General features: G+C 37.6%; 3 protein-coding genes across 3 annotated transcripts in view; 1 reads left to right on the top strand and 2 right to left on the bottom strand.

The window, feature by feature from the left end:
* The window catches only part of LOC137971834 (MAP kinase-activating death domain protein-like), a 35,099-nt gene extending 30,947 nt beyond the window's left edge, over positions 1–4,152 (bottom strand). The window contains exon 1 of the mRNA XM_068818586.1: positions 4,069–4,152. Within this exon, the coding sequence (XP_068674687.1) occupies positions 4,069–4,152 (84 nt within the window). The remainder of the gene's footprint in view (positions 1–4,068) is intronic.
* A 3,050-nt stretch (positions 4,153–7,202) lies between these two features.
* LOC137971833 (uncharacterized) lies at positions 7,203–12,426 on the bottom strand. Its single transcript, XM_068818585.1, has 3 exons — positions 12,372–12,426; positions 12,149–12,271; positions 7,203–7,744 (listed from the first exon to the last, which is right to left on the bottom strand). Exons 1-3 carry the CDS (start codon positions 12,424–12,426, stop codon positions 7,404–7,406), a joined length of 519 nt encoding a protein of 172 aa, XP_068674686.1. The 3' UTR covers positions 7,203–7,403.
* A 765-nt stretch (positions 12,427–13,191) lies between these two features.
* Positions 13,192–19,665, top strand: part of LOC137971154 (doublecortin domain-containing protein 1-like) — a 50,812-nt gene continuing 44,338 nt past the window's right edge. The window contains exons 1-5 of the mRNA XM_068817899.1: positions 13,192–13,548; positions 15,241–15,462; positions 16,585–16,634; positions 18,452–18,582; positions 19,491–19,653. Coding sequence (XP_068674000.1) covers positions 13,400–13,548; positions 15,241–15,462; positions 16,585–16,634; positions 18,452–18,582; positions 19,491–19,653 — 715 coding nt within the window. The 5' untranslated portion in view covers positions 13,192–13,399. The remainder of the gene's footprint in view (positions 13,549–15,240; positions 15,463–16,584; positions 16,635–18,451; positions 18,583–19,490; positions 19,654–19,665) is intronic.

Below are 19,665 nucleotides of genomic sequence, written 5' to 3'. Positions count from 1 at the left end.
GTCGAAGTTCGGAAGGCTAAAAAAATAGGAAATACAAGTCGTACAATAGCCTAATTAGTATGGATCGAAAGCTAAACTATTGTAGATTTGAACTATGCAAAAAGCCGCATTAAAAAACACCTATTAGACGAGATTTAACACTTTTTCTAAAAGTATCCAAAATGGCCATTTTTCGCAGAGTAGCAAAGGGGGGACCAAAGGAAAATTTTCAAAAATCGCCGATTTTTTGGTCGAACTTCGGAAGGCTAAAAAAATAGGAAATAGAAGTTGTGAAATAGCCTAATTAGTATGGATCGAAAGCTAAAGTATTGTAGATTTAAACTATGCAAAAAACCACATGAAAAAAGACCTATTAGACGAGATTTAACACTTTTTCTAAAAGTATCGAAAATGGCCATTTTTCGCAGAGTAGCAAAGGAAGGACCAAAGGAAAATTTCCAAAAATCGCCGATTTTTTGGTCGAACTTAGGTAGGCTAAAAAAATAGGAAGTACAAGTCGTACAATAGCCTAATTAGAATGGATCGAAAGCTAAACTATTGCAGATTTGAATTATGCCAGAAACCGCATGAAAAAGGCCTATTAGACGAGATTTAACCCTTTTTCTAAAAGTATCGAAAATAGCCATTTTTCGCAGAGTAGCAAAGGGGGGACCAAAGGAAAATTTTCAAAAATCGCTGATTTTTTGGTCGAACTTCGGAAGGCTAAAAAAATAGGAAATACAAGTCGTCTAATAGCCTAATTAGTATGGATCGAAAGCTAAACTATTGTAGATTTGAACTATGCAAAAAGCGGCATGAAAAAGGACCTATTAGACGAGATTTAACACTTTTTCTAAAAGTATCGAGAATGGCCATTTTCGCAGAGTAGCAAAGGGAGGAGCAAAGGAAAATTTTCAAAAATCGCCGATTTTTTGGTCGAACTTCGCAAGGCTAAAAAAATAGGAAATACAAGTCGTACAGTAGCCTAATTAGTATGTATCGAAAGCTAAATTATTGTAGATTTCAACTATGCAAAAAACCGCATGAAAAAAGACCTATTAGACGAGATTTAACACTTTTTCTAAAAGTATCGAAAATGGCCATTTTTCGCACAGTAGCAAAGGGGGGACAAAAGGAAAATTTTCAAAAATCGCCGATTTTTTGTTCGAACTTCGGAAGGCTAAAAAAATTGGAAATACAAGTCGTACAATAGCCTAATTAGTATGGATCGAAAGCTAAACTATTGTGGATTTGAACTATGCAAAAAACCGCATGAAAAAAGATCTATTAGACGAGATTGAACAATTTTTCTAAAAGTATCGAAAATGGCCATTTTCCGAAAAGTAGCAAAGGGGGGACCAAAGGAAAATTTTCAAAAATCGCTGATTTTTTGGTCGAACTTCGGAAGGCTAAAAAAATAGGAAATACAAGTCGTACAATAGCCTAATTAGTATGTATCGAAATCTAAACTATTGTAGATATGAACTATGCAAAAAACCGCATGAAAAAAGACCTATTAGACAAGATTTAACACTCTTTTTCTAAAAGTATCGAAAATGGCCATTTTCGCAGAGTAGCAAAGGGGGGAGCAAAGGAAAATTTTCAAAAATCGCCGAACTTCGAAATGGTCGAACTTCGGAAGGCTAAAAAAATAGGAAATACAAGTCGTACAATAGCCTAATTAGTTTGGATCGAAAGCTAAACTATTGTAGATTTGAACTATGCAAAAAACCGCATTAAAAAGGACCTATTAGACGAGATTTAACACTTTTTCTAAAAGTATCGAAAATAGCCATTTTTCGCAGAGTAGCAAAGGGGGGACTAAAGGAAAATTTTCAAAAATCGCCGATTTTTTGGTCGAACTTCAGAAGGCTAAAAAAATAGGAAATACAAGTCGTACAATAGCCTAATTAGTATGGATCGAAAGCTAAACTACTGTAGATTTGAACTATGCAAAAAAACCGCATCAAAAAGGACCTATTAGACGAGATTTAACACTTTTTTTAAAAGTATCGAAAATAACCATATTTCGCAGAGTAGCAAAGGGGGGACCAAAGGAAAATTTTCAAAAATCGCCGATTTTTTGGTCGAAGTTCGGAAGGCTAAAAAAATAGGAAATACAAGTCGTACAATAGCCTAATTAGTATGGATCGAAAGCTAAACTATTGTAGATTTGAACTATGCAAAAAGCCGCATTAAAAAACACCTATTAGACGAGATTTAACACTTTTTCTAAAAGTATCCAAAATGGCCATTTTTCGCAGAGTAGCAAAGGGGGGACCAAAGGAAAATTTTCAAAAATCGCCGATTTTTTGGTCGAACTTCGGAAGGCTAAAAAAATAGGAAATAGAAGTTGTGAAATAGCCTAATTAGTATGGATCGAAAGCTAAAGTATTGTAGATTTAAACTATGCAAAAAACCACATGAAAAAAGACCTATTAGACGAGATTTAACACTTTTTCTAAAAGTATCGAAAATGGCCATTTTTCGCAGAGTAGCAAAGGAAGGACCAAAGGAAAATTTCCAAAAATCGCCGATTTTTTGGTCGAACTTAGGTAGGCTAAAAAAAATAGGAAGTACAAGTCGTACAATAGCCTAATTAGTATGGATCGAAAGCTAAACTATTGTAGATTTGAATTATGCCAGAAACCGCATGAAAAAAGGCCTATTAGACGAGATTTAACCCTTTTTCTAAAAGTATCGAAAATAGCCATTTTTCGCAGAGTAGCAAAGGGGGGACCAAAGGAAAATTTTCAAAAATCGCTGATTTTTTGGTCGAACTTCGGAAGGCTAAAAAAATAGGAAATACAAGTCGTCTAATAGCCTAATTAGTATGGATCGAAAGCTAAACTATTGTAGATTTGAACTATGCAAAAAGCGGCATGAAAAAGGACCTATTAGACGAGATTTAACACTTTTTCTAAAAGTATCGAGAATGGCCATTTTCGCAGAGTAGCAAAGGGAGGAGCAAAGGAAAATTTTCAAAAATCGCCGATTTTTTGGTCGAACTTCGCAAGGCTAAAAAAATAGGAAATACAAGTCGTACAGTAGCCTAATTAGTATGTATCGAAAGCTAAATTATTGTAGATTTCAACTATGCAAAAAACCGCATGAAAAAAGACCTATTAGACGAGATTTAACACTTTTTCTAAAAGTATCGAAAATGGCCATTTTTCGCACAGTAGCAAAGGGGGGACAAAAGGAAAATTTTCAAAAATCGCCGATTTTTTGTTCGAACTTCGGAAGGCTATAAAAATAGGAAATACAAGTCGTACAATAGCCTAATTAGTATGGATCGAAAGCTAAACTATTGTAGATTCTGAACTATGCAAAAAACCGCATGAAAAAGGACCTATTAGACGAGATTGAACACTTTTTCTAAAAGTATCGAAGATAGCCATTTTTCGCGAAGGAGCAAAGGGGGGACCAAAGGAAAATTTTCAAAAATCGCCGATTTTTTGGTGGAACTTCGGAAGGCTAAAAAAATAAGAAATACAAGTCGTACAATAGCCTAATTAGTATGGATCGAAAGCTAAACTATTGTAGAGTTGAACTAAAAATGTAGGATAGTTAAGCTTTCAATCCATATTAATTAGGCTAAGGTAGGACTTGTATTTCCTATTTTTTTATCCTTCCGAAGTTGAAGGAAAAAATCGGCCATTTTTGAAAATTTTCCTTTGGTCCCCCCTTTGCTATTTTGCGAAAAATGGCCATTTTCGACACTTTTGGAAAACATGTTATTTCTCCTCTAATTGATGTTTTTTCATGCGGTTTTTAGCATAGTACAAATCTAGGATAGTTAAGCTTTCAATCCATAGTAATTAGGCTAAGATAGGACTTGTATTTCCTATTGTTTTTAGCCTTCCGAAGTCTAAGCAAAATATCGGCCATTTTTGAAAAATTTCCTTTGGTCCCCCCTTTGCCATTTTGCGAAAAATGCCTATTTTCGACACTTTTGGGAAACATGTTATTTCTCCTCTAATTGATGTTTTTTCATGCGGTTTTTTGCATAGTACAAATCTAGGATAGTTAAGCTTTCAATCCATACTAATTAGGCTAAGATAGGACTTGTATTTTCTATTTTTTTACCTTTCCGAAGTTGAAGCAAAAAACTGGCCATTTTTGAAATTTTTCCTTCGTTCCCGCCTTTGCTATTTTGCGAAAAATAGCCATTTTCGACACTTTTGGAAAACACGTTATTTCTCCTCTAATTGAGGTTTTTTTAATGCGGTGTTTTGCATAGTACAAATCTAGGATAGTTAAGCTTTCAATCCATACTAATTAGGCTAAGATAGGACTTGTATTTTCTATTTTTTTACTTTCCGAAGTTGAAGCAAAAAATCGGCCATTTTTGAAAATTTTCCTTTGGTCCCCTCTTTGCTATTTTGCGAAAAATGCCCTTTTCGACACTTTTGGAAAACATATTATTTCTTCTCTAATTGATGTTTTTTCATGCGGTTTTTTGCATAGTACAAATCTAGGATAGTTAAGCTTTCAATCCATACTAATTAGACTAAGATATGACTTGTATTTTCTATTTTTTTAGCTTCCGAAGTTGAAGCAAAAAATCGGCCATTTTTGAAAATTTTCCTTTGGTCCCCCCTTTGCTATTTTGCGAAAAATGCCCATTTTCGACACTTTTGGAAAACATGTTATTTCTCCTCTAATTGATGTTTTTTCATGCGGTTTTTTGCATAGTTGAAATCTAGGATAGTTAAGCTTTCAATCCATACTAATTAGGCTAAATTTATCATTTTTGTGTTATATAGTTGTTCTGATTAGTACTATCCTATTTTGAATTGCGGGATGATGATATTATTGATAGGGATTATTATGATCTTCTAAATTTTGTTGAAAGACCAACTTTCTAATACAAGCAGGTCGTAGTTTCATTTTGGCCGGTCAGGCGCGGAAATTCCCGGGATTTTTAGTAAAAAAGGAAATTTATTTCTACATGACTTGTATTACTATAAAATATCCTCTGCTTACTCATTGTCATTATCATTAATTAATGGTTCATGATCAAACTGTCCTGTTCTTGTCGTAGGTTTGGTCTGCAGCTCAAGACCGTATTTCAAATGTGTTGCATCCTGGAAGTGAAAGAATTAACCTATCAGGAACTGCACAGTTAGCACTCTTGCAGCATCATGATACTATTGTGAACACTATTAAACACTATGTTGTTAAGTGGAAGAAAAAACAAGCAAAGCATAGCAAAAGCTTTTAAATTAGGCTTGAAGTTTCTGCAATGTTATAAAATCTCTCAAGACATTTTTAATTGATATTAAATTATTTGTGATTGCTATCATGAGGAGAGTCTTTGCAAATGTCAACATCTTTTCAAATCTAAGATGGTTTACGTTGGGTTGATCATGCAGTAGTTCATTTTTGGCTTGAGATTAACTATAAAGGGGGTAGTTTGCTATAGAGATATAAAATGAGCTAGTGCAGTGTTTCTCAGTACACAACTAGGGTTTTTTTTTACTTTGACCATTAGCTCTTCACCACTGCATTTATTAGTGAATCATAGGTTCTTCCTCATTTATTATTCATTTCCAAACAAATAATTGCAACAGTCCTTTATAAAGATAACCTTTATTTCTATTTTATGGAAGTATTTCAAGCTTTGAAGTTTGTGGGATTGTGTGTAGAAATTAACAATAATTATTACTACAAATAAGCAGTTTCGTTTTTGTTCTCAGCTGCTTCAAAAATATTGAACAATATCAGTAATCGGGTGTAATGTGTCGACAAAGAAATGCACTAACAGGTTAAAATCCTGAAAAAATGCACTCACAAGTTGCCACAGCTGGAGGCCAGAAATTTGTGGATCCTGGGAAAATTCAGGACTAAAATATTAGCTTACAGCAGAGAAAAGGCCCTAAGTCACTTTCATACCAAAGATATGTTGCCCCGTACGGGAGACCGCAAGATTCATTCAGCAAGTGGGACACATGCGTACTTAATTCACCACTCCCCATATAGGGGCTTTTTAAGGCCAATGAAATACAATCAACGAATCAACAGAGCAGAACAATAACCATAACTGTTAAAAATCCCAACTGGCCAGAGGCAACCTAGTTGGCTATTTGCAAGTGCAGCTGAGACCTTGAACCACCGCTGAGCCATGCTGTCTCCATTTTCAATGCTCAGGCTTCTTGCATAAGTCTAGCTAGGCAACAAAAGTACATCATTTCTCCCATGACAGTGACACCATTTTACTCGTCAATGGGGAACCCCAGGAGTCAATGGGTTAATACTATGGCGGTAGATCTTTCGGATCATGTATCTTATGGGGGCCTCGACCGATGTATCGACCGCTATATCGGTCAACATCTCGACCGACACTCGACCAAGTAAATGGTAGAGTATCGGTCGATATATCAGTTGGGTGTCACCCGATATATCGACTGACACTCCTATCGGTCGGTATAGTTGGCGTTCATCGATACTTCACGGATACTTCACCGATGCTTCACCGATACTTCACCGATATATCGGTCGATATATCTCTCGACACATCGGGCGATAGTGTTTAATACGATAAGAATATGCTGATTTCATTGGGCGTTTTGCTGTTGTTATGACCCATAGTATAGTCTCAGCGCAAGCGTAAACTTTTGCAGCTGATGTTGTGCCTTGCGGTATAAAACGCCTTGAAAAATAATACATGCTAGTCTTGCCCTTTCAAAATCGAGGAAAACTTCGGTCGCAGGAGAGTAGAAAAGGGGAAAATATTTGTACGTTCTCAAGAACAGAGTGTTTCTTTTTTTTTTCTAGAGAACATCAGGATAGGAAATTTAAATGATCCATGAAAAGAAAAGCGGGGTTAACAACAATTTAAAGGAGCTACGTCACGGACCGTGCTTCTTGACAAAAAAAAGCCTAAATTTTTCAATTTTGTCGTTTATAATCCGTGTTAATCTTCTCCATTCTTAATCATCCTCGTACCGTTTTGGTTCATCACTTCGTTGGGGTTTTTCTAACTTAGCAATTTATAGGTGATTCTGCACATTGAAAAAAATGACTTATAACTCTGGCTAAGCGCGCGCGCTTGATGTATGACGTGGCAACATGAGTGGTGTGTGCGGTGAGCATGCAAAAAGGTATAAAAATTGAGGTAAATTTTACCTAGTACGTTTAATATTTAACACTGTATTATAATAACTGTTACATTTCACAATTTCAAATTTTGTACATAGCACTTCCCTCTAAATGTCAATACTATAACATTACAAATGTAAATGCATTTTAATTTAAATCATGAAAATTAGCTAATGGTGTACGGAAAGGAAGACATATTATTATTTTTTTTATTTTACTTGTTTTCATCTTGAAAAGAGTAATATAACAACATAACGTAACGTCTTATGACAACATAAAAAATGCAAAGTAAGTAAAGTACGTAAAAACTAGATAGGAAGTTACTTTCCAGCATAGAAATTTTCATTTGGATAGAAGGGGAACAGTTTCCCTTCTTCTTTCAGTTTTTTTGCCTGGGCCCTGTACCCACTTAAGGCTTCCCGGCAACGTAATTCTATTTTTTTTATTGGTACCTTTCCTTTTCTTCCTCTTTCCTGCTGTACCACCGAGTGGTACTTTTCAACGTCGATTATTTTTAATTCGCACATACCGATATAATCACGGACCGTATTTCTGAGAACAGCAAAGTCTTGTGCAAGAGAGCAGTTCTTCTTCTTGAAAATGTCGAGAACCCCTTCATATCTGTCATGAATTCCCTCTAGATTTGTCCCCATAATTATTCCTGATGGAGAAAATAACATTATTATTCCACTTATTATATGGCCCTGTCTCACAAGGACTGGGAACTACAAAATTCACGAAATTATTGGCTCAAAATCGATATTGACTGCGGTCTAGATTTTCCCTTCTAGACCGTCATCTACAATACTCGTCACATTAGTTGGAACACCCATGCCCGTTTCCCCCTTCCTCCAATTTTGATTTCCACAACTACTAGTAGTCGCCCGAAAAATGTAAATTCTTCTTGAGTTGGTACCAGCTACACATCGGCACCACTCGATATATTATTAGGCTGATTTAGCAACAGAACGGGAACGTCAGTGGCGACGGCGTGCGCAGAAAAAACACCAATGAGAATTCAGAATAGAGTAGACTCCACTTTTTTCTTCTCTATTCTCAATTCTGATTGGTAGTTTTGCTGCGCGCGACGTCGCCACTGACGTTCCCGTTCTGTTGCTAAATCTGCCTATTAACCGAACCTCACAAGACGTCAGCGACCCCACCTCTCTAGCTTTATTCCCTTCACTAACCGTTGTCACGCCTTCAAATGCCAACATCAGTACCAGTGCAGGGAAGATCCCCCTTATTTTGCTCGATTCTCGTCTCGATAATAATTAAAGCCCCCGATGTCATGTGTACGCTACGTTAATCAAAGTACACAGTGTCAACTACTTTACATGGAAATGCGGTACACAGCATATTGAAGATGTTCCTTTACACGTCACATAGTATTTATAATTATTTGGCCTCAGTTCTAAAAACTCTCTAACACTTATTCCTTGATTATCATCATGTTCAGACCAACTGCCCACCTTTTTAAATACAAAGCATGCGAAGAGACATTCCGTTTATCTTAGTAACAAGTTGACTTCTTTTCTAAAGAGACTTGACTTCTGATCTACGCCTCTACAGATTTGCCAATTTCCTTGAAGCAAATACAATACTCGTCCCATTTGTTGGAACACCTATCCCCGTTTCCCCCTTCCTCCAATGTTGATTTCCACAACTACTAGTAGTCGCCCGAAAAATTCTCATACAACATTGAATTGGGGGAAGGGGGATGTGGTATAAAATACGATCTTGTAACACGATGATTCTGACCATTCGCTAAGTGTTCCAACTAAACATGTCTAGTATTGTAGGTATCGGAGAGGCTGAACATTTACGCACGCATGCGCTGACGGAATGTTTGAAGACGAGACGAGGAAAATATGCAGTACCTCCAGACGTGGCGCTGGAGCGTCGTACCAAACGAGTCATCCCGGGATTTCGGCCCGTGCGATCGCTTTTGGACGCAGTTGGCCCTTCGCTGCTTTCTGCTACCGACCTCGCCTCCCGGTACGGGAGGGAGGGATACGTAGACCCCTAAACCATATGAGACAAATCTCACGCCTACTCACAGCTCCAAACCGCCCTTGTCATTACAATTTAATGTAAGATTTCGATGGCTTATATATTCAAGAGAATAGTCATTTTATCTGTCATATGGTAAGCACTGGAGTCGCAGATTACAAAGTACACGCATGCGCGCTGCCGAAGGTAACATACATGCATGCATAAAACTTTATTTCATCTCGAATTTCAGAATAATATCTTCGAGACATTACAGCTAGCATACATGATATATACAGATACATAACTAAATATTAAATAATATTTAAAGATATGTTAATCAAAACGAAAAGCCGCTGTACAAAATCCGACCCTGGATTAGTTCAGTGGTGCGGGAAAAATCAGGTAGCGCATTTCGCAACGTACTTAGTAAAAACGTAAGAAAAAGAACTAAGACCATAACTGGTTGTTCTAGGTTTATTGAGGGACAGAATGTAATTTCCACGAACATCATGCGTAAGAAGAGAACGGGAGAGAAAACGTATTTTTCACATATGCAGGCCAAGCCTTTTCTTTCTTTAACTACTTTTATACAATGATATGAGGAAATTTTGAATGCGCTTATTGCATAGAGATGTAGAGTTTGACTTAAGTGGTACGTAAGAGGACAGGTAATCGAAAATATAAATCTCATTACTCTCTTATTTACATTATACCGTTTCTTGGACAAGAAATTACTAAAGGCCAGGCCGAATTTCCTATGATAAAAAGTCTACGTTAACAGCACGCACCTTGGTTACTCCTTAGTATCCGCCTAGAAATCTTCTTCTCGCTACTTTTTCCTCATTTGATGAGGACCAGTCTCCGCTTGCCTCCTTCATGCCCAAAAGGAATTCTGGGTAATTCGGCCGTTCCATGACAAGGGACGACCCCCGATTCTCATTTCATAGATTTTCTTATGAGTGTGGAGCCACCCAGTCCTACCGGCAAAATACAGCATCGATTGAAGTTTTTAGCTTTCAAAGCTTGCTCAAATTGTATCGGTAGGTCCTGGAATTCGTTCACAAAAGGCCAGAGAGACAACTTCACTGGTGCTGTGAACCGCCATGTTTACAACAGAGCAATTTAGGCGTTCCAGTCTGCATGAAATCATCTCTCATCTCTGTCTCGAGAAGACCAGACACGCACGGTTCTTACGTTACGTTTATGCCCCTGTAGAATCAACCGAAATCTCAACTCCTTGTCAAAAGTTAACCAGCATCTTAATATTTTTGGTAGGCTAAAATACTCGTCACATTTGTTGAAACACCCATCGCCGTTTCCCCCTTCCTGAATGGGGGAAGGGGGATGTGGTATAAGCTACGATCTTGTAACACGATGATTCTGACCATTCGCTAAGCGTTCCAACTAAATATGTCTAGTATTGTAGATCGTGTAATGTTTTGCAGTCAAAAAGTTCCAAACTAAAACGCAAAATCATTGACTATTTTAGTTTAGTATTACCCAACTAGTGGACTAATGCAAATGCTGCATTTTGATTGGCTACGCTACTAGAGGACTATTAGTAATAGTCATCGAGTAGCGAAAAGCGTGACGCTTTCTTTCATTTAATTCCCAAATAAATATATTTTCGACTTGCATTTGCTAACTTTATTATTGCCTTTTCTGTCCGACTAGTTGGGGGATACTAAAACAATTAGATCCTTCGCCCTCAAGGGCCACGGGTCTAATTGTTAAATAACGATATCTATTTCTGGAAGTGCCAAAAAGCTGATGAGAAAAAAGGTATAGAAGACGAGCAAATTGTGGAAGAATTAAATTCGGCTCATCGCCGTTCGCAGTCAAAACCTTAGTACAAACCCATTAAATTCCTCTTGCTTTTGCCATATAATAAACATTTTGTTAACCGAGCTAAGTCGGTCTGCATGGGGGAATCTCTGCGTTCGGTCTGTACTTACAACCTCGGGCAATATTCTCCCAGACAGACCGACTTAGCTAGGGTTAAAAGAGCTAAGTTACGCCCCCTTACCATATTAGGACATTGGAACGCACAAAATATGCCACTTTATTATTCTACTATTGCGCTATTTTAAACTGGCAAAATATACCACCATATTACATTAAAGAACAGGGCAAAAATACGACAGGAAAGCGGTGCAACAAAATTGAAGCAGTTAACGACCCAAACTAAGCGTTGAGTAACAAATCCCTAAGGAGGGGGAGACCTGTAATTTTAAGAGATTTTTGAGAAGGGCTAGAAGAAAGAAAATTGGTTTATGAAACATCACCAGACAGATGACTCCCACGCAAGAGCAACTCAGGTTGTCAGGGAACTGTCTTGGTGTCCACCTACTAATTTTTAACCCTTTCACCGCGCGCCAAGGGGTTTCCCATTGACGAGTAAAATCGTCTGGCGTTAGATAGAGTAAAAACTGTAAGTGTCATGAGTGCGCCTACGGCAGTTAATGCGTTAATGGGGAAGAGTAAAAATCGTGTCATGAGTGCGCCTACGTCAGTTAAAGCATTAACTTCAAATTCTAATTTTGATTAAATCACATGAAATCTCCGAATTTTACTAATCCTTTGTGAACTACTATCTTTTTCAAAAAATCCCCCAAAATCACCAAAAAATTTACAAAACACCTCTAAACATAGATTTGTGTTGTGAGCATAGAGTTTTGGATTGCTTGAAACGTAAACGAGATATTCGCATTTAAAATCCAAGTTAAGCAGTGGAAAACGAGCTTCAGGTGTACTCCCGCCTCAATACTTATTAATACGCCCTCCCCGACTCTCAAAATATATAGCGTATTATATGTTAAATCATCCGATAAGGGGTATTATTTTTCGCTTAATTTCACCGATAATTACGAAGAAAGCAGTGTGTAGGGGGTCTTGAAATTCAAATTTTCTTTTGTTGCAAATGGCCTGCAACGTAACGTATCATGCAACATTTCAGCTCCTTGAATCCTTACAATTTTAGACAACCCGCGAGGGTGGGTAGTACCTAATATGCCGAGTCTCTTGACTGTTCCACCGAATTCTAAAGAACTCTACTTTTATGTCGACTTACCCCTAGCCTTTTTTGGCTTTGGTCTTTCGGTTTGCTCTTCATCCTCTTCATCACTCGTGTCGTCTATGTCGTGTGGGATACTAGCGTCTTTACGACTTTTGGTCCGTTGATCGGAAAGTTTCTCTGCGAAACGAGAAACAATAGGTGAAAATGGAGAACAGTTTCTTATGTGATTTTTTTCTTAAGTAAATCTGTGTTTTTAATCGACCCCTAAAACGTATACCTTGTGGTGTGATAAACACAAGGTTGGGTTCTTGGCTGGTTTGATGTGTGGCCATGGAAACAGAATTTAAATATGTCTGTAGGTGTGTAGTCTGCTTTACAACTGATTAGTGCACCATGTTTTATTTGTTTCTTTTAAAAAGTGAGAGAACTTTGGTTGCGTAGGTGAGGTATCAGTCTCCCTATTTGCACATTTTACCGATTTTTTTTTCACGCTAAATACATTGGGATACAGGCAGATTAGAAATTTTATGGTTCAAAAGATGAAAATCATACCTCCCTTGGCCCACTTTTTCAGATCCCTGTCAATTTGTTTTGTTGGGGTGGGAAGGGGGAGTCCTATTTCTGGGGGAGGGGGAGGGTTTGAGCAAAGAAAAAAATCTCCTGATTTTAGATCCCCAGGAGTATGTCACCAGTGAGCAGGCTCACTTGTTTTGGCTATTGGTGGCGAAAGCTGGTGGTGATTCCTCCAGCATGCAGAAGAATGGGCATGCTTCTCGCAGATTAGTATGTATGTATGTATGTGCAGGCACATAACAATTCAAACAACAGAGACTACCCAGAAAACATGTTATTGGCAGGAAGCAGCCGACGCCCAAACCACTAGCCCAAACTACGACACCCTTCTTTAAGGCTACTCCTCTGTAATGTTAAATGTTTTGTCTGTGTTTCTTACCCATGTTATCGTAGTCTGACTTACGTTTAACATCGATGGTCAGTTCAAATCCCGTTTCCCGCCTTATTCTTTTTAGCGGTATAACTAGTGGTAGGTTATACGAAGTAGCAAATAAAATCCCCTTGTGGCACCGTAGCAACACGACGCCATCTTGTAAAATTGTCAGTTTTTTTGGTAACAACTTTGTGCAGTCATGGTTTTTTTCATTTGTAAATAGAAGTTCACGAACTTTCAGCCAGGTCGCAGACGATGATATATGCAAAACGTGGTAACAGTTTAAAAAGTATGGTTTCAGCTTCTGAGAGCATCTTGACACGAATTAAATAAGAGTTAATTGCTTGAACAAAATCAAAATGAACTCAAAGTCAAGATCACTTGTTAGCAAGGGAAAATCATCTGTTTATTTCCAAAGAGGAATGAGTGAGGAAATTAGTTACGAGGACGTGCTACTAGCTCAATACCTGGATGAAATACAGAAGTCTTCGCCAGTTCCCAGGGAAAGGTAAGCTTATTAAAAACACTGGTCATGACATCGAATCCCAGTACTTTTTTCCGTCAAACTTTTTGAAATTCTGTTTTTCAAATTTACACATGGTATGTAAGCTTACGTTTTGTGACATTAAACTAGCGAAACTGACGACTTGTTGTTACGTTGGCTAATTGTTTCAATGCTGAAATTAACGCAATTTTCTTTTAATGGTGTCACTTCGAATTGTTTGACAATAAGTAAGAAAAAGGAAACCTTAACCAGGGTAACTGCAAAATAATCCAGTTTTGTTTTAATGCAGGCCTTAGTGGTTAATGTTAAAATCATTTGTTGACTGGACTGTATGTTCGATTTTTTGTCCTTGTGAGGGCTGTAATGAGGTCAAGTGAGCCGACTGTGCCGGGTCTGAAACGCAGGGCACAGGTCAATGATCTGTCACTGTGCTACAGATAAATAAACAACACCAAAATTGTACATCCTAGCGCTAATCAGTTGACAGAAGTGTTGTTTCAGGTCAAAGGGGAAACGTTTGGCTTAGTTGTTTGTCAGTGGAGCAGGGACTTTCAGCCTGTGGAATGCGACCTGTGTTTTAGACCTGCCTAGCTAACCATGGAGGTGGGGCCCCTGGAAGTCTTGATGGTTCTAAGGGGTTGTCTGCACGGGCAACCCTAAAATCCGGAATCCGGAATCACAGTACAATACAGAGAGTAAAAACTATCCTAAACATTCATAAAAGCTAACCTTAGGCCTAATTAGGCCTAAAAACGTTTGTTTAGGCCTAATTAGGCCTACGGTTAGCTTTTGTGAATGTTTAGGAAAGTTTTTATTCTCTGTATTGTACTGTGATTCCGGATTCCGGATTCCGGGTTTTAGGGTTGCCCTGTCTGCACTAGATTCTTTTAACATTGTGGGAGTTCTAATGTTCATAATATTGTTAAGATTTCAAAGGTATGTTCGGGGCTTCTGGACACCATAAAACTGGAGATGGTAGCCATGAAACCTAGAGTTTTTTTTAAGTAAAACCCTTGACATGAAAAAATTAGCTGGGGAGCCTGGGTGTCATAGTGGTGAAGGTGTTTGCATTCTGCCAAAGTGTCTCCCTGGGTTTGATTCCTGAACAGAGCATATGTAGGTTTAGTACATTGGTTCTCTTAACTCTTCTCTGAGAGGTTTGTATTGTGGTACTGGTCCTTTATTAGTTTTCCCTTTCCATTAGAAACGTATATTTCAGATCTGACCTGCCTTTAATTTCATTAATTTTGATTTTGAATCTTTCCAATCATTAGAGCATACAAATTATTGTGCCCTGCTATACTATCAAACTATTGTTGATAGCGTGGTGCTCTTGATAAAGTTATTGCCTTTAATAGCGAAATGTCAAAGTCTTAAATAACAAGCTAGATATGCTAATTTACTGCACATTGCAAATGCATGTGTAATAAGCTACGTATGCTAATTTGTTGTGAGTTACATGATGTTCACGTGTAACACTATTCCCCAAATCAAAACAGTCAGATGTAATTATGTCACTGTGGTATTGCATTCTGGTAAGGTTGTTAAGGTTTAAGGAGGATTTTAGGGGTCACAAAAAAAGGAGAGTTGTAGGCAAGGGTTTTAAAGATTGCACTGGTTGTGTAAAGGATCATGGTGACATATAATGCCAATCGCACATTAATGTCAAAATGCAATATACTTTTTATGTTAAAGGGATGTTAGATTGTCTCCCTATGCTTTATCAGCACATGTAAATAGAAGTGTTAAGCCGAACAGACCCAAGTCTGCAGTGTTGTCTCAAAGAGAAAAGTTTAAAAGAAGCACTGATCCACCCCAGACAGTCATTGGCTGGGCTGATAAGACAGACTGGACAATAACAGAGCAGGGTTCAAAACAGCGGAACCGCCCTGTGTCAGCTCCTGCAACAAGAAACAGGTAAGCTGACAGTGTATTAACATCAACCTAGTTTTGCATGTTACCTGTTCCTAAATGGAGAATATTTTCTAGGAAAAAGTGGGACAAGTGATTTCTTTTTGTGCTACAGATGAGTGTGGTGATTTGAAATTGTGAGCAAATTATTACAAGTGAATATTGTGTTATTTTAGAGTATGAAGGATACCTAAATTAATGCATATTTTCATGGCTTTAAGGCATGACATGTGTACTGTATTTTTTGTCCCTGCCAAACTGGATTCATCAGAGAATGTTTGTACAGCCAACTCACCAAAATCTTGGGATGTTGAGATGTTTGAAGTCTCTGATGAGTCCCTTGGCAGGAATGAAAGGTATACGTATGCCAGGCTAGCTATGAAAAATATGAATTGTATAATACAAAGCTTTATGAATTGACAGCTGGAAGTCTTCAAAATCTACTGCGAAAAAATTGAATAAAAGATGTTTTAGTCAATTAGTCACTGGGCAACCAGTTACTCTGAGTTAATTGCAGATTAATGAATTTTAAAAAAATTCCATTGATATCCATGCACTGGGGGTGTTTCATTGTCTAATACTATGGTTTGTTGAATTTTTATTGGCTCAGTTAACATTCACTGATTGTTTTCAGATTTTTAGTCACAGGCTATTTGTATCATTATAAGAAGGCCCAAATGAGACAGTCTGGCCATTACAGATATCAAATTAAGCCCCTAAAAGAAAATAATAAAAGCCAATGAAATTCGAGCAATCATGAACATCTTGATGTTCATTTAATCACTCCCCAGGTTATTTCAATAAAGGATAGCGTATTAGTGTGGTAATAAAAATATTATGATTATTAACGAAATGTCGAGAGAAATCCTCCTCGCACTTTAATAGCTGGCCAATTTTTTTAGTCTTTTATGGACAAAATAAAATTTGGTGGCTTTTAGAGGATTTAAACCTATGATCTCTGCGATGCTGGTGCAATGCTCTACCAACTGAGCTACATGTATGTCTGGTCAGTTTGCTGGGCTCTATTGTGTTCCTGTGAAAGGACTCAGTGAATGAAATAAAATGTATACGATTATAATAATAATTACTGTATTTAAACCTGAGGTCTAATCACTCTGGATTTTGCAGATCAGGCTCATTCAGCACAGCAACTTCTTCATTCTCAAGAAATACTTCAGGTAACATGTTACTTCAACTTAAACAAGCAAATAGGGTGGTATCTGTTATGCTAGCTGTGAAACAATAATTGACATGCAATTGACATACATGTACATGTACTCCGAATTTATGTGCAAACTGCATATCATGATCAATAATAATTTTATTACTGCTTTAACAACAATTATTATTAATAAAACAAATCAATCTGAAATGAATGTTGTGGCTAAATCTTTTTAATTAATTAATCATGCAAACACAGAGTTCAAGCTTACTGAGATTTTCATAATTCTGCGGAATCTCATCTTGAAGCGTCAACAGCCAAACTGCGTTTTAGCTTCCATTAATCAAACGAAATCAATATTGATGCATGCATGACGTAACCTACCAATCAGCATTTACCACAGTATATTCGTACATTCAAACTTGACGCTGGTGGAAAGTGATGGAAGCTGTGCAAATTTTTTACTGAAGAAACTTTAAGTTAGACAAAAAAAAAATCATTATGGTATTTGAGCTGTGAACTAAACATTTCAAAAAGGTCCAATTCACTTTCCGGGGGGCAGAGACAATTTAATTGATGGAAGGGAAAACGCACTTTGCCACTTAGCGCTTGGAGGTGAGATTCCGCAGACTCATGAAAATCGCAGTAATGGCCCTTGGTGGTATATATTTGTTAGGTTTTATATTACCGGGTAATGCTTAAGTTCACTTTACACTCTTTGAGTCGTGCAAGGCGTATATGCATAAGGCAAGGTAAATTTCGGTATATAAAGATTTAGATTTATACTAGATTTAACTAGTAAGCCCAAATTAAGCATAAAGAATAAATCGGGTTATTTTAGTTACTGTTAGCTCTTATTTAAAGCTGTTTGTTGTAACTCACTGCCTTGCATATTGACCATATGCCAACCATAGTATTTACAATAAAATTCTAGTTAACCCTAATCATCTGCCCACGGTTGTTCAAACAATGGATTTCGCTATCTGCCGGATAAACCACTATCCGGTGGATAATTCATAGCAAAACCAATTGCGCTATCCAATGAATAGCGATTTGTCCAATGGATATAGCACTCTAATCCACCTTTTGAACAAGTGGGGCCTGGTGTGAGGCAGAGTATTGAGTCATCTTAAGAATGAACGGGTTAAATTAGGGAATACAGTGTGTGAGTGGAAGTAGATGCTGTTGACTCTTTCACCGCTGTTGAATGCTACTATCCTCTCTTTGACTGGTAAATTGTCTGGTGTAAGACAGAGTAGAAATAAATTATAATCTATAAGTTAGTGTTAATCTTGTGAGGAAAAAGGTTAATCAAAACTTAATTCGGTGAGAGTGGCGCCGATCTTGTGTCCTACAATATACAATACTTACTTAATTGACCTCTCCCTATAGGGGCTTTTCACGGCCAATGAAACAGAATCAATGAAATGACAGAACACAACAACTGTTGCAATAACTGTTAAGAATACCAACCATCTGGATGCAAACCAGTTGGCTATTTACAAGTACGGCCAAGAAGTTGAACCAGGGACTACCAGAAACAAATTCAACAAGTCCACGGTTAGAACGGATCTTGAGCCTGGGAATTCTGGATCTCAAGGCAAGCGTCCTAACCACTGGGCCGCACTGCCGCATAAATATCAGGCAGGGATCAGTATAGATCAAATAAAAATGGCCAGATTTTGAAAGCTGTTCTAACAATGTTTTAGTAGTTATTGCACTAAGTATACTGCACTTCTGACTGTCATAAGGCAGTTAAAATAGCCGGATGCTGGTCATGAATGGAAGCACAAGCAAAGGGTTTTTTTTGTCACTGTTCATTTTCCTCTTTAGTTTCTAGTTCTGGCAGTGGCAAGAAAACCAAACCACTGTATAAAAGGAAGCCTCAGCTGATTTGTGTCCGAGCTTTTCAGAACGGAAACAGGGATAATTATGCAAGGATTACAGCCCCAGATCTTAAGCAGGTTTGGATCTTGTACTCAAACTGCCTGTCTTATGAAAAAGTCATGACTGTGAATTTTTTGTTTAGTGGTTTTATTTATTGTGCATTTGTTTAGACAAAACCTCAAATTCAAACTTCATTAATAGGTATTTACTTTATTTGTTAGTTGGCATTTAACGTGATTTCCTGCGAAAATAATAAAAATCATTACCGGTAATTAGCAACCAAATATGAAACAAGAATAAAGCAGTGCACGCACGTTATTTGATAGGGGTTTCGAATGGTAAAACCCAAGACTAGCCAAGACGCAGAGACTCTTGTTTGCGAATCCGAGACCAAGACCAAAACATGCAAGACTTCACACCGAAATAAATGCAATATAAACAAGGCTTTGAGACTCTTCGCAAAGGCTGTTGAGATGTCGAGATCGGATGAAAAGTTTGCGAGTGCCAAGATTTTGGAGGTAGTACCATTCGCCACCCCTTTCAATCACTGTAGAGGATTTGACCTCTTGTCCTGATCTGCAACATTGATTATTATGATCCACTGACAGCACAGTACATATAACTTAGTGTGCTGATAGAAGAATTTGACTGTCACGTGGAAAATTCTCTCTCTAATGAGAGTGCTCCTGAATTCTCAGGATTATCCTCTCACCCTTCTAAATACACTGTTATTATTTACATGTCCACAAACAGTAGTACTAATTCGATCAGCAACAGCAATAATAATAATAATAATAATAACAACAACAACAACAATAATAATAATAATTATTTAATAATAATAATAATTGGTGCTGTGAAAAAACAAGACTCAATTAAATTTTGAACTCTAAAGCACGCAAGTCTTATAAATGTGAAATGAAAGGTTAATGTTGTAACGTCAAAGGAATAAAATGCAGTCACACCTGGTTAATTTTGGTTTTAGCTTCTAGACACGTGCACTGACAAACTAGGACTTGTATCAGCTGCAAGAAAGCTCTTTTTAAGTGATGGCACCTTAGTGACCCAAGCAAATCAGCTTCCAAGGGATGTGGATGTCTACGTCTCATGTGGAGAAGCATTCCGGGATCCTTATGCTACTATACGAGGTATTTGGGAGA

Source organism: Montipora foliosa, chromosome 9 (genome assembly GCF_036669935.1).
Source record: "Montipora foliosa isolate CH-2021 chromosome 9, ASM3666993v2, whole genome shotgun sequence".
NCBI classification, from domain to species: Eukaryota; Metazoa; Cnidaria; class Anthozoa; order Scleractinia; family Acroporidae; genus Montipora; species Montipora foliosa.
Note: the sequence above shows the minus strand (reverse complement) of the source record. Positions and strands in the feature narration are given on the sequence as shown.

Coding starts and splice junctions, on each gene's coding strand:
- LOC137971833 (XM_068818585.1), bottom strand. CDS start 12,426: ATGGCCACACATCAAACCAGCCAAGAACCCAACCTTGTGTTTATCACA. Junction 12,272..12,371: donor TGTGTTTATCACACCACAAG/GTATACGTTTTA, acceptor CTCGTTTCGCAG/AGAAACTTTCCGATCAACGG. Junction 7,745..12,148: donor AAAGCCAAAAAAGGCTAGGG/GTAAGTCGACAT, acceptor TTTCTCCATCAG/GAATAATTATGGGGACAAAT.